This window comes from Aspergillus costaricaensis, assembly GCF_003184835.1.
Source record: "Aspergillus costaricaensis CBS 115574 unplaced genomic scaffold BO79scaffold_1, whole genome shotgun sequence".
Taxonomy (NCBI): Eukaryota; Fungi; Ascomycota; class Eurotiomycetes; order Eurotiales; family Aspergillaceae; genus Aspergillus; species Aspergillus costaricensis.
In genome coordinates, this window is record NW_020291801.1 from 496,220 (window position 1) to 515,505 (window position 19,286).

The 19,286-nt window shown below is 48.7% G+C and overlaps 6 protein-coding genes across 6 annotated transcripts; 3 read left to right on the plus strand and 3 right to left on the minus strand.

Annotated features, from left to right (window-relative positions):
• Nucleotides 1-472: 472 nt before the first annotated feature.
• Nucleotides 473-2,038, plus strand: BO79DRAFT_261118 (kinase-like protein; the record flags this gene model as incomplete). Its single annotated transcript, XM_025686457.1, has 4 exons — nucleotides 473-523; nucleotides 588-1,161; nucleotides 1,216-1,930; nucleotides 2,032-2,038. The coding sequence occupies 4 exons, from the start codon at nucleotides 473-475 to the stop codon at nucleotides 2,036-2,038; spliced, it is 1,347 nt and encodes a 448-aa protein (XP_025545007.1).
• Nucleotides 2,039-2,112: 74 nt separating this feature from the next.
• Nucleotides 2,113-3,224, minus strand: BO79DRAFT_184519 (pirin family protein). Its single transcript, XM_025680336.1, has 2 exons — nucleotides 2,788-3,224; nucleotides 2,113-2,722 (listed from the first exon to the last, which is right to left on the minus strand). The coding sequence occupies exons 1-2, from the start codon at nucleotides 3,134-3,136 to the stop codon at nucleotides 2,205-2,207; spliced, it is 867 nt and encodes a 288-aa protein (XP_025545008.1). The 5' UTR covers nucleotides 3,137-3,224; the 3' UTR covers nucleotides 2,113-2,204.
• Nucleotides 3,225-3,655: 431 nt separating this feature from the next.
• Nucleotides 3,656-5,401, minus strand: BO79DRAFT_283576 (Zn(II)2Cys6 transcription factor; the record flags this gene model as incomplete). The annotated part of the gene is made up of 2 exons (XM_025688158.1): nucleotides 3,656-5,279; nucleotides 5,337-5,401. 2 exons carry the CDS (start codon nucleotides 5,399-5,401, stop codon nucleotides 3,656-3,658), a joined length of 1,689 nt encoding a protein of 562 aa, XP_025545009.1.
• A 1,450-nt stretch (nucleotides 5,402-6,851) lies between these two features.
• BO79DRAFT_206050 (amidase) lies at nucleotides 6,852-9,045 on the plus strand. The gene is made up of 6 exons (XM_025681899.1): nucleotides 6,852-7,211; nucleotides 7,268-7,390; nucleotides 7,493-7,645; nucleotides 7,706-8,560; nucleotides 8,618-8,684; nucleotides 8,739-9,045. Exons 1-6 carry the CDS (start codon nucleotides 6,927-6,929, stop codon nucleotides 8,876-8,878), a joined length of 1,623 nt encoding a protein of 540 aa, XP_025545010.1. The 5' UTR covers nucleotides 6,852-6,926; the 3' UTR covers nucleotides 8,879-9,045.
• A 688-nt stretch (nucleotides 9,046-9,733) lies between these two features.
• BO79DRAFT_249393 (BTB/POZ domain-containing protein) lies at nucleotides 9,734-10,527 on the plus strand (the record flags this gene model as incomplete). The annotated part of the gene is made up of 2 exons (XM_025685772.1): nucleotides 9,734-9,792; nucleotides 9,864-10,527. The coding sequence occupies 2 exons, from the start codon at nucleotides 9,734-9,736 to the stop codon at nucleotides 10,525-10,527; spliced, it is 723 nt and encodes a 240-aa protein (XP_025545011.1).
• A 1,214-nt stretch (nucleotides 10,528-11,741) lies between these two features.
• On the minus strand, nucleotides 11,742-13,436 carry BO79DRAFT_134133 (putative choline transport protein Ctr; the record flags this gene model as incomplete). Its single annotated transcript, XM_025678009.1, has 3 exons — nucleotides 11,742-11,866; nucleotides 11,925-12,862; nucleotides 12,943-13,436. 3 exons carry the CDS (start codon nucleotides 13,434-13,436, stop codon nucleotides 11,742-11,744), a joined length of 1,557 nt encoding a protein of 518 aa, XP_025545012.1.
• Nucleotides 13,437-19,286: the final 5,850 nt, after the last annotated feature.

Sequence of the window (19,286 nt, forward strand, 5' to 3'; positions counted from 1 at the left end):
TGATCCTCGCCCCTCTCATATGGAAATGTACATAAAGACTAGACTAGACCTGGGATAATAGGCTACTTGAATTAAGAGTTGGAGACACCCAACCCACATTGTCTCCGATTCACGGCTGCCGCATTACGTACAGAGACTGCGTTGGTGGTGCCAAGAAGCCGCCCCAGCGCAGGATTTTCTTCGTCGGCCACACTCTCTTTTCGGGTGCGGTGGATTCCTCCGTCAACTTTAACCACCACTGCCTCCACTTCATGTTGGAGTAACTGTCTGGATCGAGTCTGGGAGATCATTCCCCCTGGGGTTGATGGGAAGCAGATATGATTATGGCAAACATTGTATGTATGCATCGCAGTGGACTGAAAGTAGGCACGCAGCATCACTTCAGGCGCGTCTCCCTTGCTAGAAATTTTCTAATAACCATACACCATGCGCAGAATATCTACATAGTACAGCTTCAAGTAACAACACCATCATGTTCCGTGTCCTCCAGACACGATCCCTAGCATGTAAACAGCTCCCTCGCGTAAGTCCAGATCAGACAGTACTTCGCACCCCTATCGTACATCCCCTACTAAAAAGCATCAAAGCCCCTACGCAGCCTCACCACCATCCATCCTCTCTACTCACCCAAACCCACACCACCACCACAACCAATCACCCAACCCACCTACCACCCCGAAGACAGCGTAGAGAACCTAAAAGGCTACACCCCGGGAGGCTACCACCCGACCTCCATCAACGACGAATTCTGCCATGGAAGATACAAAATCATCCACAAACTAGGGTACGGTTCCTACTCAACCGTCTGGCTTGCCCGCGACAGACAAAAAAACCAATACGTCGCATTAAAGATCGTAACCGCAGACTCTAGCACAGAAAAAAGCCGCCTCGAGTCGAGAATATTACGACATCTCCAGACAGGAGATGATAGTAGCCACCCAGGCCGTAAATACATTCATTCTTCCCTGCTCGATGAGTTCTCCTTCGACGGCCCAAACGGCCACCATATGTGTCTGGTCAGCGAAGTCGCTGGCTGCAGTGTTGCTGAAGCCAAAGAGAATAGTCCCAATTTGATGTTCCCCTTGGATGTAGCTAAAGCTATCGTTGCTCAGGTTATCTTGGGAGTGGATTATATGCATTCCCGGGGGGTAGGGCATGGAGGTAAGCACCTATCTACACATCGTGTCTTTAGTGATTGACTGACCACCAACAAAGATCTCCACACGCGAAATATCCTCTTCCAACCCACTGACTTCGACACCCTAAGTACAACCGATATATACAACCGTTTCGGCCCACCCTTCCAAATTCCCATCTCACGAATCGACAACCACCACCACTCCATCCATCCACATGCACCCACCCACGCCATCATCCCCATGACCATGACCCAACAACTCCCAACCAGCAACATCAACATCAAAATATCCGACTTCGGCACATCCTACCTCTTCACCAACCCTCCATCCCCAGAAGCCCTACACACACCTACCATCCTCCTCCCTCCCGAAGCCATCTTCCACGATCCGATAACTTCAGCCGCCGATATATGGACACTAGGATGTACGCTCTACGATATCCTCGGTGACCGACCACTATTTGAACCCTGGTCAGATAGTCCAGATGATGTTATCTGGGAGATGGTGAGTATGCTGGGTGGTGAGTTGCCGGAGAGATGGGGGCAGAGATCGGATTTTACGAGGTCCTTGATGAAGGTGGTGGGGACTGGGGGGAGGTCTTTGGATGAGAGATTGTGGCAGATGGGGAGGGGGGAGACGTCTTCGACTTGTGAGTTTCAGGAGCTGGAGATGGATTGTTTGAGGAGGTTGCTGGGGGGAATGTTGGTTTATGAGCCGGAGGGGAGGATGTCGGCGCGGGAGGTTGCGGAGTCGGGGGTTATGGTGGAGTGGGCGGGGATGGTGTTGGGGAGGTGAGTTATAGGGAGGGTCTCTGTTCGGTTTCTGGGTGTGTATGATATTGAGGGATTGGTTTGTTGGGTAGGTGGTAGTCCGGCATATACATCTAATGTAGAGGGTAGTTGATATCATCATCTATATGGATATATTCATGACGTATCGTGAAATCACTTATGGTACAAATAATTATTGTAATGTGAGAAAATACATGATGCATTATATGTAGAGAGGATAAGTCCCAAACACCTTACACCCAGCCAAAGGAAGCAAAGAAATCATCGACACCAACTAATCACTATCCAAAACAATAACCTCGGCCTCCGCATCCCCAACACTCTCCACACTCAGCACATCACCCGCATTCACCCCTGTGATGAACGCTCCATCACCCTCACTCAGAACCGCCTCGTCCCGATGATCCAACCGGATCTGGGCCTTGCCGTTCTTCGTCATGGGCAAATGCACATAGACGTTCCTCTTCTTCTTGCGACTGACCACGTCTTCGCCAGCACCCACAGTCCAATGGAACTTCTGCCCTGGTTCAATGATTCCCGCGCCCATCACAAAGTCTGCGTGAATTGGGATCGTGTCTGGGATCTTAGGGACGGCGGCTTCCTCATCGGCAGGGGTTGCTTCAGGCCCGGCAGCCAGCGGGGAGAGGATCGGGACGAATGCTTTGCGCTTGGCGGCTTCGTCGAATGTGCGGGTGTGGTATTGGGGTTTGAGGCCATGTTTCCAGGGAAGAGCCCAGATCTGGAGGAAGTGGACGGGCTTGTTGGATTCGTTTTGTTCGGAGTGTGCGATTCCTATAAGGAGTTGTGTTAGTTCGGTCATTAAATCAAGGTGGTGGAGTTCAATGCAAACAACGTACCTGTTCCACCAGTGGTAAACTGAACATCACCACGCTTCATGCGGTAAAATTGCTTGCCCTGGGCGCCTTCCGCACCCTTTTTGATCATGCTGTCGCGGTGCGTGAGCTCGCCGTTGAGGATGTAGCTGAAGATTTCGGCATCGCGGTGAGGGTGGGTCGGAAATCCATTACGGGCCGCTACACGATCCTCGTTGAGAACGCGCAGACTGCCAAAGTTGTTGAAGCGGTGGTCATAGTAACTGGCGAAACTGAAGGTGTGGAAGCTTTTAAGCCAGCCGCCGTGTTCGGCGTACCCGCGCTCACTAGAGCGACGGGCGACAATGGAAGCGTGGGCAAGAGGTTTGGACATAACGGAGTTGGTGGGAAGAATTGACTTGATGAGGAGAAATATTAAAGGAACAAAGAATAGGAGGAGGTAGAATGGTGTTGCAATTTGCATTCTGAAGAAAGTATTTCGTCGTTTGTCTAGATCGCTGATCGACTTTATACTCCTGGCCAGAGATCCGGGATTGGCTGGGGCGGGGCGCGGATGGGTAAGTAAGCATGGGGTAAGACTGACTAAGGGGCCCAACCAGCAAATGCCAGCGCCGTCCATCCCGGTTGCAAATCACTGACTGAGCATTTACAAAGTAGGTAGCTAGCTTCTGTTTTTGCTGATAGTGGCTGAGCTTCACATTCCAAACGTTCCACCATGCGCCGCTGGTGCTGAGCACGAGTCAGTCGATCATTACATTTTCTTTGTTGATGATCGGTAAGATTTTATCACATTGATTGTGATTGGCTGAGCTGCCAGTGTGTCATGATGTCATAATCGCTCTGGACGGTCAGCTTCAGAAAAAAAGGGACGGCTCCAAAGTTTGAGATTTGCTTATGGATCCTCCGTCTGGAATTTTCTCTCGTCAACCTTCCAGCTTCTACCGTCTTCGCGCTGCCAGAACGTCACAGTAGCCTCTCCCGTGTTCTCATCGGGCAATTCGACATGAACATCTGAGATGCGGCACAGAGAAGGCAGGATTGTAATTGAACTACCCGCTTCTGGCAGGCTGAGGAGTTCCACGCTTTTTCCAACTGTAAAGCTTGCATCGATATTCCACTCTTCATATGTGACTACTTCCTCCGCAATTCTAGCAGTGAGGGCACCATTCCATATGCCTTCACGGTGAGGTGCCAATCGAAGCAACCCGATCGCGTGTCGTCGGATCTGAGGAATCCGGCACTTGATTGCAGTGTAATATAATGGCTGGATGAAGCCAATGTCCATCGTAAATGCCATCCCCAATGGGCAATTGAGAGATCCACTCGCCGGAAAATCTGGGTATGCGGTTCTGAGGGCTTGACACATGTCGATTGCCTCGCGGATAATGGAAATGAACCTGTCGGTCTGTAAGTCGAACGCCGTTTCGTCGTCCCATGGCGTGCAGGTCGTGGCCATGATCAAGGCCATGGTATGGTACATCACGAGTAACCTTGTAGCCAATGTACGTTTAATCAAATCTTGAGCTGGAAATCCACCAAGTGACGATCTATAAACTTCAAGCCATATTTTCAAGTCCTTTTCCAGGCGCCATTGAGACTCAAGATATTGCTCGTAGCCCCGAGTCGCGACACACATGCCCGTCTCGATGTGACGAGCCAATTCCACCAGACACTGTGCTCTTGCTAAGAAAACATCCAGATATTGTCTTGCTTGTTCAGTTGACTCAAATTTGTACGGTAAATGACGAGGTTGGATGTCATAGTCAAGGTTCGAGTATTTTGTCCCATGTCCAAGCAGAGAATAGTGCATTCCCAGTCTGCTAAAGGCCTCGATAACATCATCCTCATTTGTTTGCGACGAAGTCTTTATCATAATCTTTCCGGTCTTAGAGGTTCCGGAGAGTTTTTGAATCTCCTTCACCAGCTTCAGCCCGTGCTGTAGATGAGCATGACTCGTTCGGTATTGGCCTCGCATCAGTTCGAGAGTCACGAATACCATGCAAGTAATGAGGGCAACCATCACACTCTGCGGTCGTTGACTGTGGCGTCTCATTTCAGCATGGAGACAGCCAATAGCTTTGTTGTAGTGTTGAAGAGTAAACTTCTCATGCTCGCTTAGCTGGCTCGCCATTGTAGTACCCTTGTCGCTCCTCTGAGCCCTATATCTATGCGTAGAAGCCAATGCCATAACAGCATGTCGCACTGCTGGCTCTTGAGAAAGTGCTTGAACAACTGTCCTGCCCCAGAACTGGGAAGAAAACACTCCTCCGATCTTGAAAATGGTACACTGGATGAACCATTCCACACATTTCTGTTCAGCACATGCGGCATGGGGAATTGGTACCGGTGCATTGTAACTAGACAGGAGAGACTGGAAAACCCTCGGTGCGCCAGAATTACCGCCATGGGTGGTTTTCCTTCCTTCGCTCCAAATTCCATAGCCATCGCAAACGCGACCGGTTGACACGCACCTCTTGCACGCCGGTCGACCCTCGTCGCATTTGACTCGACGGATCCTGTGTATAGAATAAGCACTATGTCAGGTAGTGTAACAAGGCAGCCGCCCAACTCACTTGCATGTCCGACAGCCAGTTTTGACTTTAGGTTTGCTCGCACGGCGCTTCTTCTCGGATTCCATTTCAGCGCTCAGCAACTGGTTCGACTGTTCGCGGGGTTGCCTTGGTACTTATGAAAAAGCTTGCCGCTATGCATGTTAGTCACAGGCTTAGTCGAGGAAAAGTCACAGCGGCAAAAGAAAGCAAGAGTAATCGAGGATGAGATAGGACAAGGAGGATAAGTTGCTGACAGCCCTGAGGCTGCCTCGCTGCCTTGGAGCCGACCCGCTAACCCTGCCTCTCATTGGCCCGCTCGTAAACTTTTCATTCGGATTGGTCATCCAGGGCCTTTGCGGTGACCGACATCTAGTCCAACTCATCAATGCATGCCTGTTCCACAGCATAATGGAGTTGGTTCAATTCAAAATTTCATGGAGCTATTCAAGTAAGCTCAGGTCTTTCTCTGCTTACCTTTTAGGTATCTTTGAATCTCTCACACGGCCAACGCGGCTGTACTGATGGCCGAGATCCCACGCTCGCCTTGCGCACTGTCTGACCCTCCAGAGCTGATGCTCTTTGGAATATTTCCTAGGTCAGAACTCCTTTCAAAACCCGTCAATCTATATGTGATCACTTGCTATATTTTATTCGATCGTGGTAGTAACTGATGATAGCGATTATTCTTTATACTGCAGAGGGAGTGAACTGGCCATGGGAAATCAAACCAGTGGATGCTCTATATAGTAGTCAATACTCTGGTATGCAAGTGTGCTAGAATAAGCTTCTTGACAAGCTTTAGTGGGCTTGAAGCTGATCAGATAAGCTGAGAGTTGAAGGTAGTTCATGCCTACATCATAAACCTATTTACGTCTTTACAGTCTTTATTTGATGCGAACTTGTCCCGTGTGTCGACGTCCATGTGTGTCTTGTAATACCTTGGACTTTTGATCTGACAAGGTGTCCATTTCAGAAGTTAGAGTCACAATAGATGGTCGGATACATCATGTACAAAATGATCTATAGGCCGAGGTTCGCCGTGTACGGAGCTCACATGTCGGTTAGCTGCAAGGACCGGCCTATTGGGCGGATGTCACTACGCTCGAGCAATCATCGAGCTGCATCAATCTTATGGCGTGACGCACCAACTTGACTAGATAATCCTGCCGGGCCATTCAGCTTACACCGCCGGCAATGTTCCTGGTCATAGTGGCTGGCGTAGCCACGGTTAGCCATCCCAAAGTACTGGAACCGGGGCTTGGAACGAATCGGTTGACGGATTAAAGGGCTTGGAGGAAATGCCAGTAAGAATGCCAGTTGTCTTTGTTAAGGTTAAGGTACTTAATTTCCCAATAAATTGCCTTATCCGCGTCATCCGTTTGCCTAGTGGCTCAGGACAATAATACGCCTGTTCTATAGCGTCGGCTGGATGCGACACTTTCATTTAGCTTGCTACGTGGTAGATAAAGCCCCCTGGAAGCGAGCCCAACCTGGCGTGCATTGATCAGTCTTATCTCTTATCTTTTTGGTCTTTATTAAAGCCCTTGCCGCATGCATTTGTCTTTAATCTCCCGTTCCATTGTACAAAAAGAAGTGGGCTGCATTTTCAAGATGGCTCAGTGGGATGGTCTGATCGCTGACAAACTAAGGGACCGTGCATCCAAAATCCCTCCTGAATGGGTTCTTCCCGAGACAATCATAAACCAAGTTACCCAGGATGCCAACATAAGTGCTTTCGACATCCTTAAACATCATGATTTGTTGTCAAGGGAAGAGGTGGCTATCACAGAGTCCTATGACGCCCAAAGCCTTCACCAGGAGATCATCGGAGGCCGACTGACCTCGCTCCAGGTTTGCAAGGCCTTTTGTAAGAGAGCTGCTATTGCACACCAGTTGGTATCTATGTATATGTCAACCATATCGTGATCGGCTCAGCTAATGCAATTACCCAGACAAACTGCGCGACTGAGATCCTTTTTGCCGAGGCGTTCAAGCGAGCAGAGTTTCTTGATGGATATTTGGCCAAGTATGGAAGGCCTTATGGACCCTTTCATGGCCTTCCTATCAGTGTAAAGGTAAGCCTTCGGTTCCAGTAGCAAATTATCTCATCTGAATTGGCAATTACTGGATCCGATTCCGTTACTAGCGTCATTGCCGCGAATCTCACCATGCAACAGGACAGCTTCAATATCAAGGGACAGGCTACAACCATTGGCTTTGTTTCTTTTCTGGAGAAGCCAGTCGCAGCTAAAAATTCGCCCCTAGTTGATATTCTCCTTGCTAACGGCGCCATCTTGTACATCAAGACAAATATTCCACAGACACTGTTGGTACGAAGTTGCCATTTCTTTTGTCTCGCGGTTCTCTGCTAACACTTGGTCCACTTGAAGACCATGGATAGCGTCAACAATGTTTTTGGAAGAACATTGAACCCTCACAAGCTTTGCCTCAGTGCAGGTGGGAGTAGTGGGGGTGAAGGTGCTTTGGTGGCCTTCCGAGGTTCCATACTAGGAGTAGGCACAGACGTCGGAGGATCCATTCGTGCACCGAGCCTCTGCAATGGCACATATGGCTTCAAGCCCACAGCTGACCGCATACCTCACGGGAGAGTCGAATTAGGGGACAGGCCGGGTACACCAGGGCTCGTCTCGGCAGTCGGTCCACTCGCCAACAGTGCATCAGACCTGACTTTCTTCTGTAAGACAATACTTTCGTCGGAACCATGGCGCTATGATTCCACCGCTCTTGGGACGACTTGGCGGCATGTGCCCCCAAAGAAGAAGCTAAGCATTGGGGTCTATATGGGGGACGAGCACTTCCCACTATTTCCTCCTGTCAAACGGGCACTTTCCTCCGCACAGGCTGCGCTTGAAAATGCTGGTCACAGTGTCCATCTTGTAACCAATGCTCCATCCTTTCACGATGGTCTAAAGCTGGCGGCACGGTACTTTTTGTTCGATACCAAGCAGACCCTTCTGCAGCACGTTTTGGATGGGGATGAGCAACCAATCAAAGCATTGGAGTATGCCTCTCCAGCTGCTTTAGCTGGATTACAGAATCCTACACTGACATTAGACGATGTCTGGGACGCCAATGCTTCCCTTATGGAGTATCGGGAAAAGATGGCTGAAGTTTGGAAACAGCATAATCTGGACGTCCTCATTTGTCCGGGTCACTGGTCAACTGCAGGCCCACATGATACTTATGGGCCGCCGGTATATACGGTTATTTGGAATTTGTTGAATGTAAGGGAAGTCAAACATAAATTGCTCGATGTATCGTGCTGATGCAGGATATCTTAGTTTCCCGCGAGCATTATTCCATATCTGAAGGCTGATAAGTCTCTGGATTCGGAGGTATGCAATGGTTGTAAGTTTCCTCGTTGACCTGGTCATGAGTGTCAGCTACTTATTGCGATTATAGATGATCCAGATGCAGTAGATGGGGCACCTACTGCTATCCAGGTTGTTGGGTGGAGATTTCAAGATGAAGAAGTCCTGATGGCTACTGAAGTCATTGACAAGGCTCTTCAATCTGACCTACGGTACCGTCCAAGATTATGACCTGACGAAAGCTTCCTGGGCTTGCTAGTTTCAATTCTGTTCGAGGGACAACATTCATCTGAGTTCACGCACTGTGCTCGCTACAAGCATCTAGTCTGCGTGATGGAGACAGCCTGTGTACATAAGTGAGAAAGTTTTGTTCATGAAGGCTGTAGGCAAGGCCATCATCTAGGACCTTTGCTTTCGTGGCACTTTCTATATTATCTTATTTACTTCCAGTTAGCTACAATTTGCATCTAATCAGAAACTAATAACGATTGCTCCCTTACCTCTTATACTCAACGTACTTAAAATGAAGATAACCAGACCTGAGCCAGACGCAAATCAGGGCCAGCATGGCAAGCAATCAGTATATACAAGACTAGGAACAGAACTTTGAGAAGATTACACAAGGTCCCATTAGCGCTACGTGAAGCCTGTGGAAGAGAATGAAAGCAGGAACCGATAGGTCCGGTTGTCGGGCAACGCTATAAGCCATCCACTTCAGTAGATAGGGACGGTGAATGACATCACGGATAAGAATGATCCGTTCCGAGATGGGGTGTATAGTTTCACAAGCTTCCTACTATCTATACAAAACTTTCCTCTTTGTTGTTTCTGAAGAGCGCGTGAGTGCAGGTGTTGCAGTCAAAGTCGTGTTGTGAGGTTGTGGTTGGTGTGCTTGCACACGAACCGAGCTGATACAACGAACCCATATTCTCTCTGCTCTTCGGCGTGCGTATCTTCAATATTAACAATCATCTGTCCTACTACTATTGCTCACGCGAATAATCACTCTCAAAGGTGCTTCTCATCACGCCGGTTACCTCACAGGTGCTAACGCGTTCCTTAGTGGAAAGTCGATAACCAGCCAAGATGGCCGAAAATGATAACAAGCAAAACCCGGACACATCTGATGAGGGTTTATATGATTTGTGAGCTACACCATTCTCACAATATACTTGGTTTGTTTGTTTTATTCATTGACTAACGGAACTAATACTAGCATGGTCCCTTTGTGCCCCGGCCCCTATGTTACTATTCAAGTCGGCAACAACGGGGCCAAGTACAAAGTATCCCGTCCTCTCCTCTGCAGACATTCCTCCTATTTCAGAGCAATGTTCGATAGCTGTTTCAAAGAGGGCAACGAGCAAGCAGTAACCATGCACAAGATCAGAGGCGTTGTCACTGAGCGCAGCCTCCTCATGCTCCTCCAGTGGCTGTACCTCAATCGTATCGAGTTTCCATCGCAGATCCAGGGAAGATGCATCAATGCGTACATCGAAATGGCTCGACTGGCGGACATGTGGCGCATCACAGGCATGGAACAACTTCTGGCTGATAAGATCAAGGCCATCATTACCAGCTCTATTCCCCGAGTTAACCTATCCTGTGCCGGAGGAGAAAACGGAAAGATTCGTCTCCTGACTTCTAGCCACATTAAGTCGGCCTCGATGTTGTTCAAAGGTCATCCAGTCCGCTCTCTCATCGCTGAGGCTTCGGCCGGTCCCTTCATTCTCATGGATAATTTCAAGTTCGCCAGAGAGCTTCGTGAAAACGCCAATTATGCTGGTGACCTGCTTGACGAACTGAAGGATTTGATCAAAGGGCAGGTTAAGGATAAGAGAGTCATCACTCCCTACACCCTTCATTATTGGAAGAATTCTTGATTGGGTGGATGATACCTCTTAGGAAGCACGAGGGTGTTCTGATCGAATATGGCTGGAATGCACTGTCACGGCTCAGCGCGGTCAGCAGGAGTAAGGATATCTGCCTGTTCTATGTGGAAGCTTCTTCGTGTTCTTTTTCTTTTATTCTCTCATTTGATTTTTCATCCGAGCAGCAACTAGTCCGCTGGAGTTTTGGCTTGATCTGGGACTCTCGTCCTGGTGGAGTCGCTCTTTTGTGTATGCAGCTAAATAGGTGCCGCTGTTTCTTAGCTCAGGATAGCGACATACTAGTATTTAGGTAGCCATAGTCACATAGCGGGCTTAATGAGGCCAACAATGGAATATGAAATTATGAATCTAATTCTCTAACTCTTGAGTGCAATTGGTAGAGCAATTCTGCAAAGTCGTAAAAGACTTATTCGATGTCACGCACCAGGCGTGCCCGACTCGAAGGAGAATCAAACTGGGAGATGCTTGCAGGAGGCCATAAAACACGAGAAATTATGCCGGCGATGCAGATTACCCCACTACTTTCATCACCAAGCGAACCATGGATATATTAGTATAGCTTCGCTATTCTGGGCAGGTGTCAGACAACAATCCCAATACACAGAAAAGGGGTTTTGCAGGCTTCTTTCCGGATCCGAAAATGCAATGTGAACATACACGTAGCAGAAAACTGTCGGTGAGAAATTTCCTTTTCTTTCAAGCCACAAAGACAATAGCGCGCTTGGGCTCCGTAATGGCTTTGGAGGCGTATAGGGCAAAAGTGCGGCCTAGAATGTTCTGAGGAGACGATGTTGTGGCCAGAAACGGTCTAGCTATGTTTGCAGGGGTCACATGGAAGGAGAGGTTTTTGCTCCTTCTATTTTGTACTTCGGATTCTACTTTCCCCTCCATTGTGGATTTACAGGGTTCTGTCTTCATTATCCTTGGGGATACATTCCATTGGGCTTCGTTTCACCATGATAACTACGATATGGAAAGTCTCGACTATATTTTAAACTTTTTTGAAATTGATCTATACCGACTCTATATCACCGGGGTATCGTCTATATACAGATGCTTTTCTTTTTCAGTCATGATGAAGATCCCAGACTCGCTAGGTGTCTTCGTGTGGTTTCATAACCCATGAATGTGCCTTTGTTTTGTTTGAAGCACTCGTGACATGGGGATAAGGGGAGGTGAAGAGTATTTGATGATCCAGCGTCGCTTTACTCGGCACTTTCTCCTTCCACGCAACTCTGGCTGCCTCGGAACGACTTCCTTCCTCGTGCAAACCAGTCAGCCAGAACAATGAAGATAACGACACCGTAAACAGCCGAAACATAGTTCATATCTGCAGTCCGGTTAGTCACTCCATTCATCGTATATCAATGTTTGACTGGAATACTTACTTCCTGTTGTGACTGGCATAGTCGAAGGGAACGAGTACATAACGAGACAGAAGAGAGTCCATGCCAGGGTGACATAGTTCGCAGCAAGACCCCACTTGCCCAGCCAGAATGGACCGTGCTTGATGTTGTCACGACCAACATACAAAAGGCAGATAACGGGGATAGAGTACGACATGTACAGAAGCGAGATGCATGCCGTGACCATACTGTTGAAAGCGGTAGAGGATCCCAGGTAGAGCAAGCCGAGAACAGCAACAATGAATGCGCTGGCGTTGTGGGCGTGCAAGGGGACATCCAAAGTCATGTTGACCTTGGAGAGCAGTTGGTGTCCAGGCATACCGCGATCACGAGCGAAGGCCCAGGCAAGACGTGACTGCCACGTGTGGCAGGCAATCAGGCAACCCATACCCGTCACCACTAGGAGAGTTTCCAGAACGATTGCACCTGCCCTGTTCCTCAGAGCTTGGTAGTACAGTTCCAAGATTGGCACTCCTGTGGCGGTGTTCAATAGTGCATCGAGGTCGTTGAGACTGAAGAACATCGCGATACAGTAGGTCCAGGAGGTAACGAAACCGATGCCGACGGTGGCCATGATCGCAACAGGGATGTTCTTCTCGGGCTGCGGCACCTCTTCGGCAAGATGAGTGGCCGAATCCAGGCAGGCAAAGATCCAATTCGGGTTAATCAAACCGACAATGAAAGCAATTCCATCCGATTTCCAACCAGTGGAGTTGACGAAATGCCCAAAAACATAGGATCCGCTGGCATGCGGGTTTGCGCAAGCCGGAACAACGATAAGGATGACCAGGAAAGAAAGCAACGAGATGTACAGCGTCGCTTTTGCCACAGCAGGCAGGGTTTTGCCCCAACAGTTGAAAAGGTAGCAGAAGAAGTTGATGAGCTGGTATGCCACTACCGTATGCCAGGCTTTTGGAACACTGTGGATGGAGTCAGCACTACGGACCTAGAGCGGAAGACACTTCCTCTCAGAGAGCAAATATGGGATCTGGAAGCATACAATGACGGGTGGCCAAGTTGCCACATTCCCACAACACCAGATCCAAGACTGAGCGCAACACTGGCACTCGCGAAAATGGCACCAGCATATCCAAACCAGCCGGTAAGATAAGAGAAGAACCGGGCATATTTCCTCGGAGCAAGCTCGTTCGCCCAGAAATATTGCCCACCGGCATTGGGCATGGAGCTAGCCAATTCCGAGAGGGAGGCAGCGACACAAGTCGAGATGAAGGTGATCCAGAGCAAGCCGTAAACGATGAGAACAGTACCTCCAGAGCTGATACCGGTGATCAAGGAAGCCGAGATACCGAACCAAGAGTTTGACATACAGAACGCAATGCCGACCAGTGAGAGCAGGGAGAAATTGCGCTGCAGGTCCTGCGTGTAACCCATCTCAGCCAGCTTGAGCGCATCTGCATCATCAGATCCAGACGCATTCTCGCCGGTCGAGGCCTGGTTAACGCTCAACTTCTTTTCTATATCAAGACCACTCATTGTTCCAGACAATTATGGTAAGAGTCAGCGTTCAATGACAAACGTTGTGAAAGACGGATTTGGCGCAAAGGGCAATCGAAAGTCGCTAGGCTGGACTGCCGTGGCTGCAGGGTAATCGCGTAGGAGGTCCTCGGGTCTAAAACGCTCAGATCAGGGCCTGTTGCATAAGGGCTTAGTTTCTCGGAGACGCTCGGCAATATGTTGCTGTTGGACAGGTTGGGTGCGGTGGCACACGTTTCGTGGGACTCGGATGTCGCAAATGGGTGTCGAAAACCGTTGTTAAAGTCGCAAGGAGGGCAGATCAACTTGTCGCAGGAGGGCTGAGAGGTTGTACCCGACGATACGGCGATACAAGGATACAAAACGCCCGAAGCAATCGGATTTACAGAAGTCAATCTGTGTTTCGCTGGGTGTGCTTTGAGCTATCAACAAAAGCGGATTGGTGTGGAACAGGACAGCCAATGCGGAGGATGATGAAGCACTAGACCTTCGCCGCGAAGCTCGCAGAGAAGGACAGTTGCAAGAGGAGAGGAACAAGAAGGGTGGGAGGAGAGATGGAGGAAGAGAGTGTTCGAAGTTGTTATGAGGGTTGGGCCAAATTGGGATGCGTGAGAGTATTTAAGATCTAAGAAGATCTTTTTCCTTTTCTCTTTTTCGCTCTTTTCCCCCTCCTTCATCTTCGAATCAAGCCTCCTTTGGCGTACCCACCAGTCTTACGACGGAAGGGTTCCCCATATCCTGTTTGCTTCTGTTCGATGACGCTCCCCCATCTTCTGCCACTCCAGCAGTGACACTAACCATAACGGACATAGTTATGCAGACGCAGCCAAATCTCATGGTTCCGATTCGTGTTTCGACCGCCTCATATCGTCATTAGAGGGTCTGTCCGGCCGGGAAATTAAGGTAGAGCGCTCAACAACCAACACATTGAGACCTCTAGTCAATTAGTGGCCCTTTTCTTACCAAAAGGCTCCTGTGGTGCTGGTGCTGCCGTTGGTGGAACTGCGCTTGAGGTTCGGTGCCGCAGACCATCGAGGGCTTTCGTTGGCTACTCGCTGCTGCAGGGAGTGGCGGGCCCCCCACTTGGTGCCGTTGGTGGGCTTGGGTTCCGACGGCAGATTTTTACCAGACTGACTTCCTCTGGACACAGGACACTTCTACGAATCGCACGTTTCTGTGCCTGTGTGCCGGTGGAAAGGCAGCTCCGCTTACGGAGCTTCGTATCCTTTCTTTTCATTCTGCTGGTATTATCGCACTCGTCATACCGCCTGCAGAGATGAGCGTGTGCAGAAACCGCGCACCAGTTAGGCCAGTCGGAGTTATTACCCCTTGGGCCCTTAGCAGTCTGCCAGGACCGGGCCGAGCTTATGAAAAAGTTTCTCAATAACCATCACCAACTCCTCTGGAGACAAAAACCCCTTCTGGCAATCACATCCTGAACTTTCTTTATCGTGACATCAACCCCCAATTTGCCAAGTAGCTAAGGTCAAGAAAAACCTGGGGTTTATTGAGTATAATTCTACATCACCATACACTGAGGCAAAGTATGAATCGGATCGGAACCCTCCGGTCTTCTCGTTGGGGCTGTATCCGAACTTTCTCCAGCGGACCAGCTTCGACGGTCTTTCGCTACTAATCCTGTCTGGGTTAGCTCGATTGGCTCGCACCCGGAGCCATGCAGTGGATCTCTAATCCAATCTGAGCCTCTCATTCGCAAGCAGCGGTCGTCTAAGAGCACGAGAGGAGAAACATTTGACTAAGAGAATTCACCGGCTGACCTTTGTGAATCGAGGCATTTTCTTGGTACTCTTCTCGGTCGAATAGGAACGGCAAGTTGGCCGCTACCTAGTGTACCTAAAGTGCCCGGTTGAAGGACGCTAGATTATTATCAAACCCGAGCGACCCGACACGTCGTATGGCGTACGGAGTAATCAGTGATCTCTCCTTCAGAGACTCTGCTTCTTCCTGTACAGTTGGTTGCGCTGCAATGAATACAACCTGCTAGAAATAAGGACTTCTAGCTGGTGACTGATGACTTAACGTGGGAGTAGATGCATGCACGACATCAGGGACCTCAGCCACGGAATCCTCCCGCAGCTAAAGCTGCCTGGGACACACCTATCGTTAAGTTTCCTTTTTAGGGCCAGCAATCGTTGCCTCTCCGAGCGGACTAGGCCATTAAGTTTCCGGTGCCCGTTTTACAATGCCTGACCCGACGATCGTTACCCTGCACCCTAAGCATCTCCGACTTCACAAAACGATGAACAGCCACTTAGTTGAAACATTAACTAAGCGGCATGTTAGAAAAAATTTTATGCACCATTCCGATCTTCCGAGACGTCCATCCAACACATCATGCCTGTGTACGCCGCAGAGCGGACGTCCTGTCCAAGACAGCCATAAACTACTATAGTCGTAGTAATATTTATCCAAGCCAATCGACTTAGCCGGTCATCAGCCGGTGCCTCATCTGTATCCGCCACGAAGCTGGGGCCGTAGGATTCCTTTCCCGTCTGGGGGATAGCGCCTAGATAAGATTGCTTTGGACGCACGACTCTTTACCGCATTGAGTAAGTCTTCATTCTCTCTCCATCGATCTTACTTTGTAGCTGCGCCAGTTTTTCGAATAGGCTTCACCACCGAAAATAATGGATACTTTTACTGTTTTAGGGGAAGGTTTGCCGGATCGTCTAGTACAAAGTAGTACATAGTAGTGGGCAGCGGCGAGTGATCGATAAAAGTCGCTGATATAGGTGTCTACTTAGTATCCAGTAAGACAACGGAGTACTTCCCTCTGAACTGTCAGGGTAGTCGGCCCACTCGCACTCGACGGTGACATTTTTGGACGCTTTTACGGATGGATGCTGTTTGTTGAGCTAGGGACGTTGATCTGTTGTCATGCCCACAGTACTGTCGCATCAGATAGAAATGAATACGCGTCCTCTCAGCCGTCGCTAAGCACTTAGTCGTATTCAGGTGTTGAAAATGAATCGAGCCGTTGGAATAAATTAATGATGGACCGTTTACTCACCATCCAGACTTCCCTTCGGCTGAGGGTCCTTTCGCTCGGTCGCTTTAGTGCTTGAGCAGCTTATCCCAGCGATTTAGGCCTGGGAGGTCTTACTTTATAGATGATTAGTGTAGTTAATGTGGATTGGGGGTCCGTTTCAACGGTCAAGCATGTGTTGTACTAACACTATAGTACTCTAGGTGGGAAATCATTGATAACACGCCGATACGTATTACTATATAGTCTAGGCTTACGTACGGAGAATTCATATTATTATCAATATAAATTAAGCTGGCGATGGAATAATTGTAGTGTTGCAATGTGTCGCACAAGATCTAGTTGAAGAGCCATATTGCTTCGAGGTTGTACGACAATGATATAACGGTCGCTCGCAAGGAATTACCAGGCAACTTTGAAGATAGTAGCTGAAGGGATAAATAATATCGGGCAAGGTCGGCGGAGTTTGGGATATTGGTACTATGTTTTGTAGTATGATATTGAAATATGAAGACTTCACTTTTTTACTCGTGATGAGCTTTTTATTAATATGGATAGTCTTTCAGAGAATCATGATAGTAGTAATGTTGATTGGTAGGGCTCGTCGTTGTTGTACCATTATCATGAGGGATGGCTAAATATATGTTGCCGCTTCGGTCGGGATTGTCCCTGGAGGTTCATCATTTATTTATTTCTCCCGGGCGATGATTTATCTCGATCGGATGGGAATATGACGATATTTGAAACTTGTCCTTGTTACTATACTGTTTATATTCAAAAGTATGCCTTGGATATGTATATCCCTGTCCTCCATCCTTTCAATACGATGTGATTGTTTTCCATGCACCAGCCCTGATGGCTGTCAAACAGAGAAAGCTGTTTCATCTTCCAAATGTCGCGCGCGTACAAAGAATTATTCCAGCGAAAAAATCCACACACAATTAAACTCACATATGACACTCTGGATTAGCTAGCTAATCTACAATTCGTAGTATACTTGCTTCCGCGATAAGCTCAAAGTAGAGATGCGTCCGGGTCTCCCAGCTGCAGTCTGCAAGCTGCAGTCTGCGACCGACGGAACAGCAGCACGCTATGCCCCAACCAACCTCCCTAGTGGCTTGTTTAGCCAGGAACACCCGGTGGTTTGGTCCCTTGTTTCCCCTGGCTTTCCCTGTTGCAGGTTGCTGACCGGGCGCTTTTCCCTCCACAGTCTGACCAAATAAACTGTTTCATGTTCCTTCACACCAACTTGTTAGATCGCTGATCTGCATCTTCTATAGGATAAGCCGATTAATTATGGCCCTCCTGAGCATGCCCCAACCACATCCGACGAACTGCTCCCACCACTCGGACCAGCGAACCAGAAGTAGGAGTGCAGGGCTGCTCGGCCACTCATCAAGGCGCACTGCCCCCCTTGGCTGCTCCTGGGGAAATGAATTTGTTCGCTTAGATTTAGCAGCACTCGCTTGCCAGGCAGGATGCTGGAGCAATTGATTGCATCGGGATATGGATGATACTTCGCATCTCCGCGAATGTATCTTTATTGTGGGTGTAATAAGAAAATAGAAACTACACTAATCGACGCGACATGAGTTCATCTTGCAGGTCCTGCACCCGATCGGCGCGATGATGCATGACTAGCGACAGCAGATAGGATTGTGCGACACCCCTCGAGAGCTTGGTACACAGGCAGGAGGAGTTACTGAACTGAGTGGGCCCTTCAATATCCCTAATTATACAGAGTTCAGGTCTGTCGACTCACTAGATCTCCCAACAACCAACCACAAGACATTATCAATGATCCCTCTTAAATTCTTTCCCTGAGAGCCATATTATCTGCTGGAATCTATGTTTAGCAGACGAAGAGTGTTACACTCTGAGCGCGAAAAATGGGACCATGGCCATTGTCTGACCCTAGTTTGTGACTGCGCTCAGCTTACATTGCTAGTAGCTTGCCGGGATGGCCAACTTTCCTGATCGGCGGACGGTTCCTTTATAATGTATCTATTACCCCTCCTGCTCTTGAGCAGCCCTTGGCTTGCCCTGCTCTTTCTTTTTGCCACTCCTTTATCACGATCTTCCTTGTCTTTGTGCCTTACGGGCGCCTTTTGACGTCCTTCCGCTCTTTAAAAGTTTTTAAAAGTTGTTTACGCTCTAACATTTCGCAAGATTTGCCATTCTTTTATTTACCTTCTAGTCGATTCGTTCGTTCTTACTATTTGAGACGAGTTCTGGTCGATTCCAGCTGATTGTTCGTGGCAAGGACATGAGTAATGCAACTGAGTACTAAACAGAAACCCTAGATTCCTGGTATCAGTCCCATTCCAAGGAATCAACAAGACAAGTATTGATCGGCGAACGTCACCCTTGTTTATCCTAGGGAAGAGAATGTAAGTTGTTACTCTTCCTTCTTTTCTCTCCCCAGAACGAGCTTGTTTGGTGGTTTTATTCTGCATCAGCCTTCGCCTTAAGCTGCATCCACGCGAAGGCTGGTGGCGAGTGAAGAGCGCAGCCACTGGACTTGGTATGCAAGGGATCCCCTTGCCTTCAGTCTGCCATCTAATTGAGCCCCGATCTTACAGATTGGGCGGCCGAACGCGCTATAACAGTTTGGTGTCCGTTCCAGAGTTTGTCGGAACTATTCCAGATTGCTTTGTCATTGTTGTTGTTATTCCTATTCTTATACTATGGCTGCCACCCGCGTTAGCACTGACTTTCCCTATACCAAGTAGTATTGACGATTCCATCGCAGTGACTTTTCTTCCTTTCGACTTTTCATTCTCTGCTGGTCACTCCTTACTACATTTGATGGCTTGAAGCTTTGACTTATACTTTCGGCGACG

Bases quoted from the DNA above. Each gene is read 5' to 3' on its own strand.
- BO79DRAFT_184519 (XM_025680336.1), bottom strand. From the start codon at position 3,136: ATGTCCAAACCTCTTGCCCACGCTTCCATTGTCGCCCGTCGCTCTAGT. The intron at 2,723-2,787 runs GTACGTTGTTTG...AACTCCTTATAG, and splicing joins GTTTACCACTGGTGGAACAG to GAATCGCACACTCCGAACAA.
- BO79DRAFT_206050 (XM_025681899.1), top strand. From the start codon at position 6,927: ATGGCTCAGTGGGATGGTCTGATCGCTGACAAACTAAGGGACCGTGCA. The intron at 7,391-7,492 runs GTAAGCCTTCGG...ACCATGCAACAG, and splicing joins GCCTTCCTATCAGTGTAAAG to GACAGCTTCAATATCAAGGG. The intron at 7,646-7,705 runs GTACGAAGTTGC...GTCCACTTGAAG, and splicing joins ATATTCCACAGACACTGTTG to ACCATGGATAGCGTCAACAA.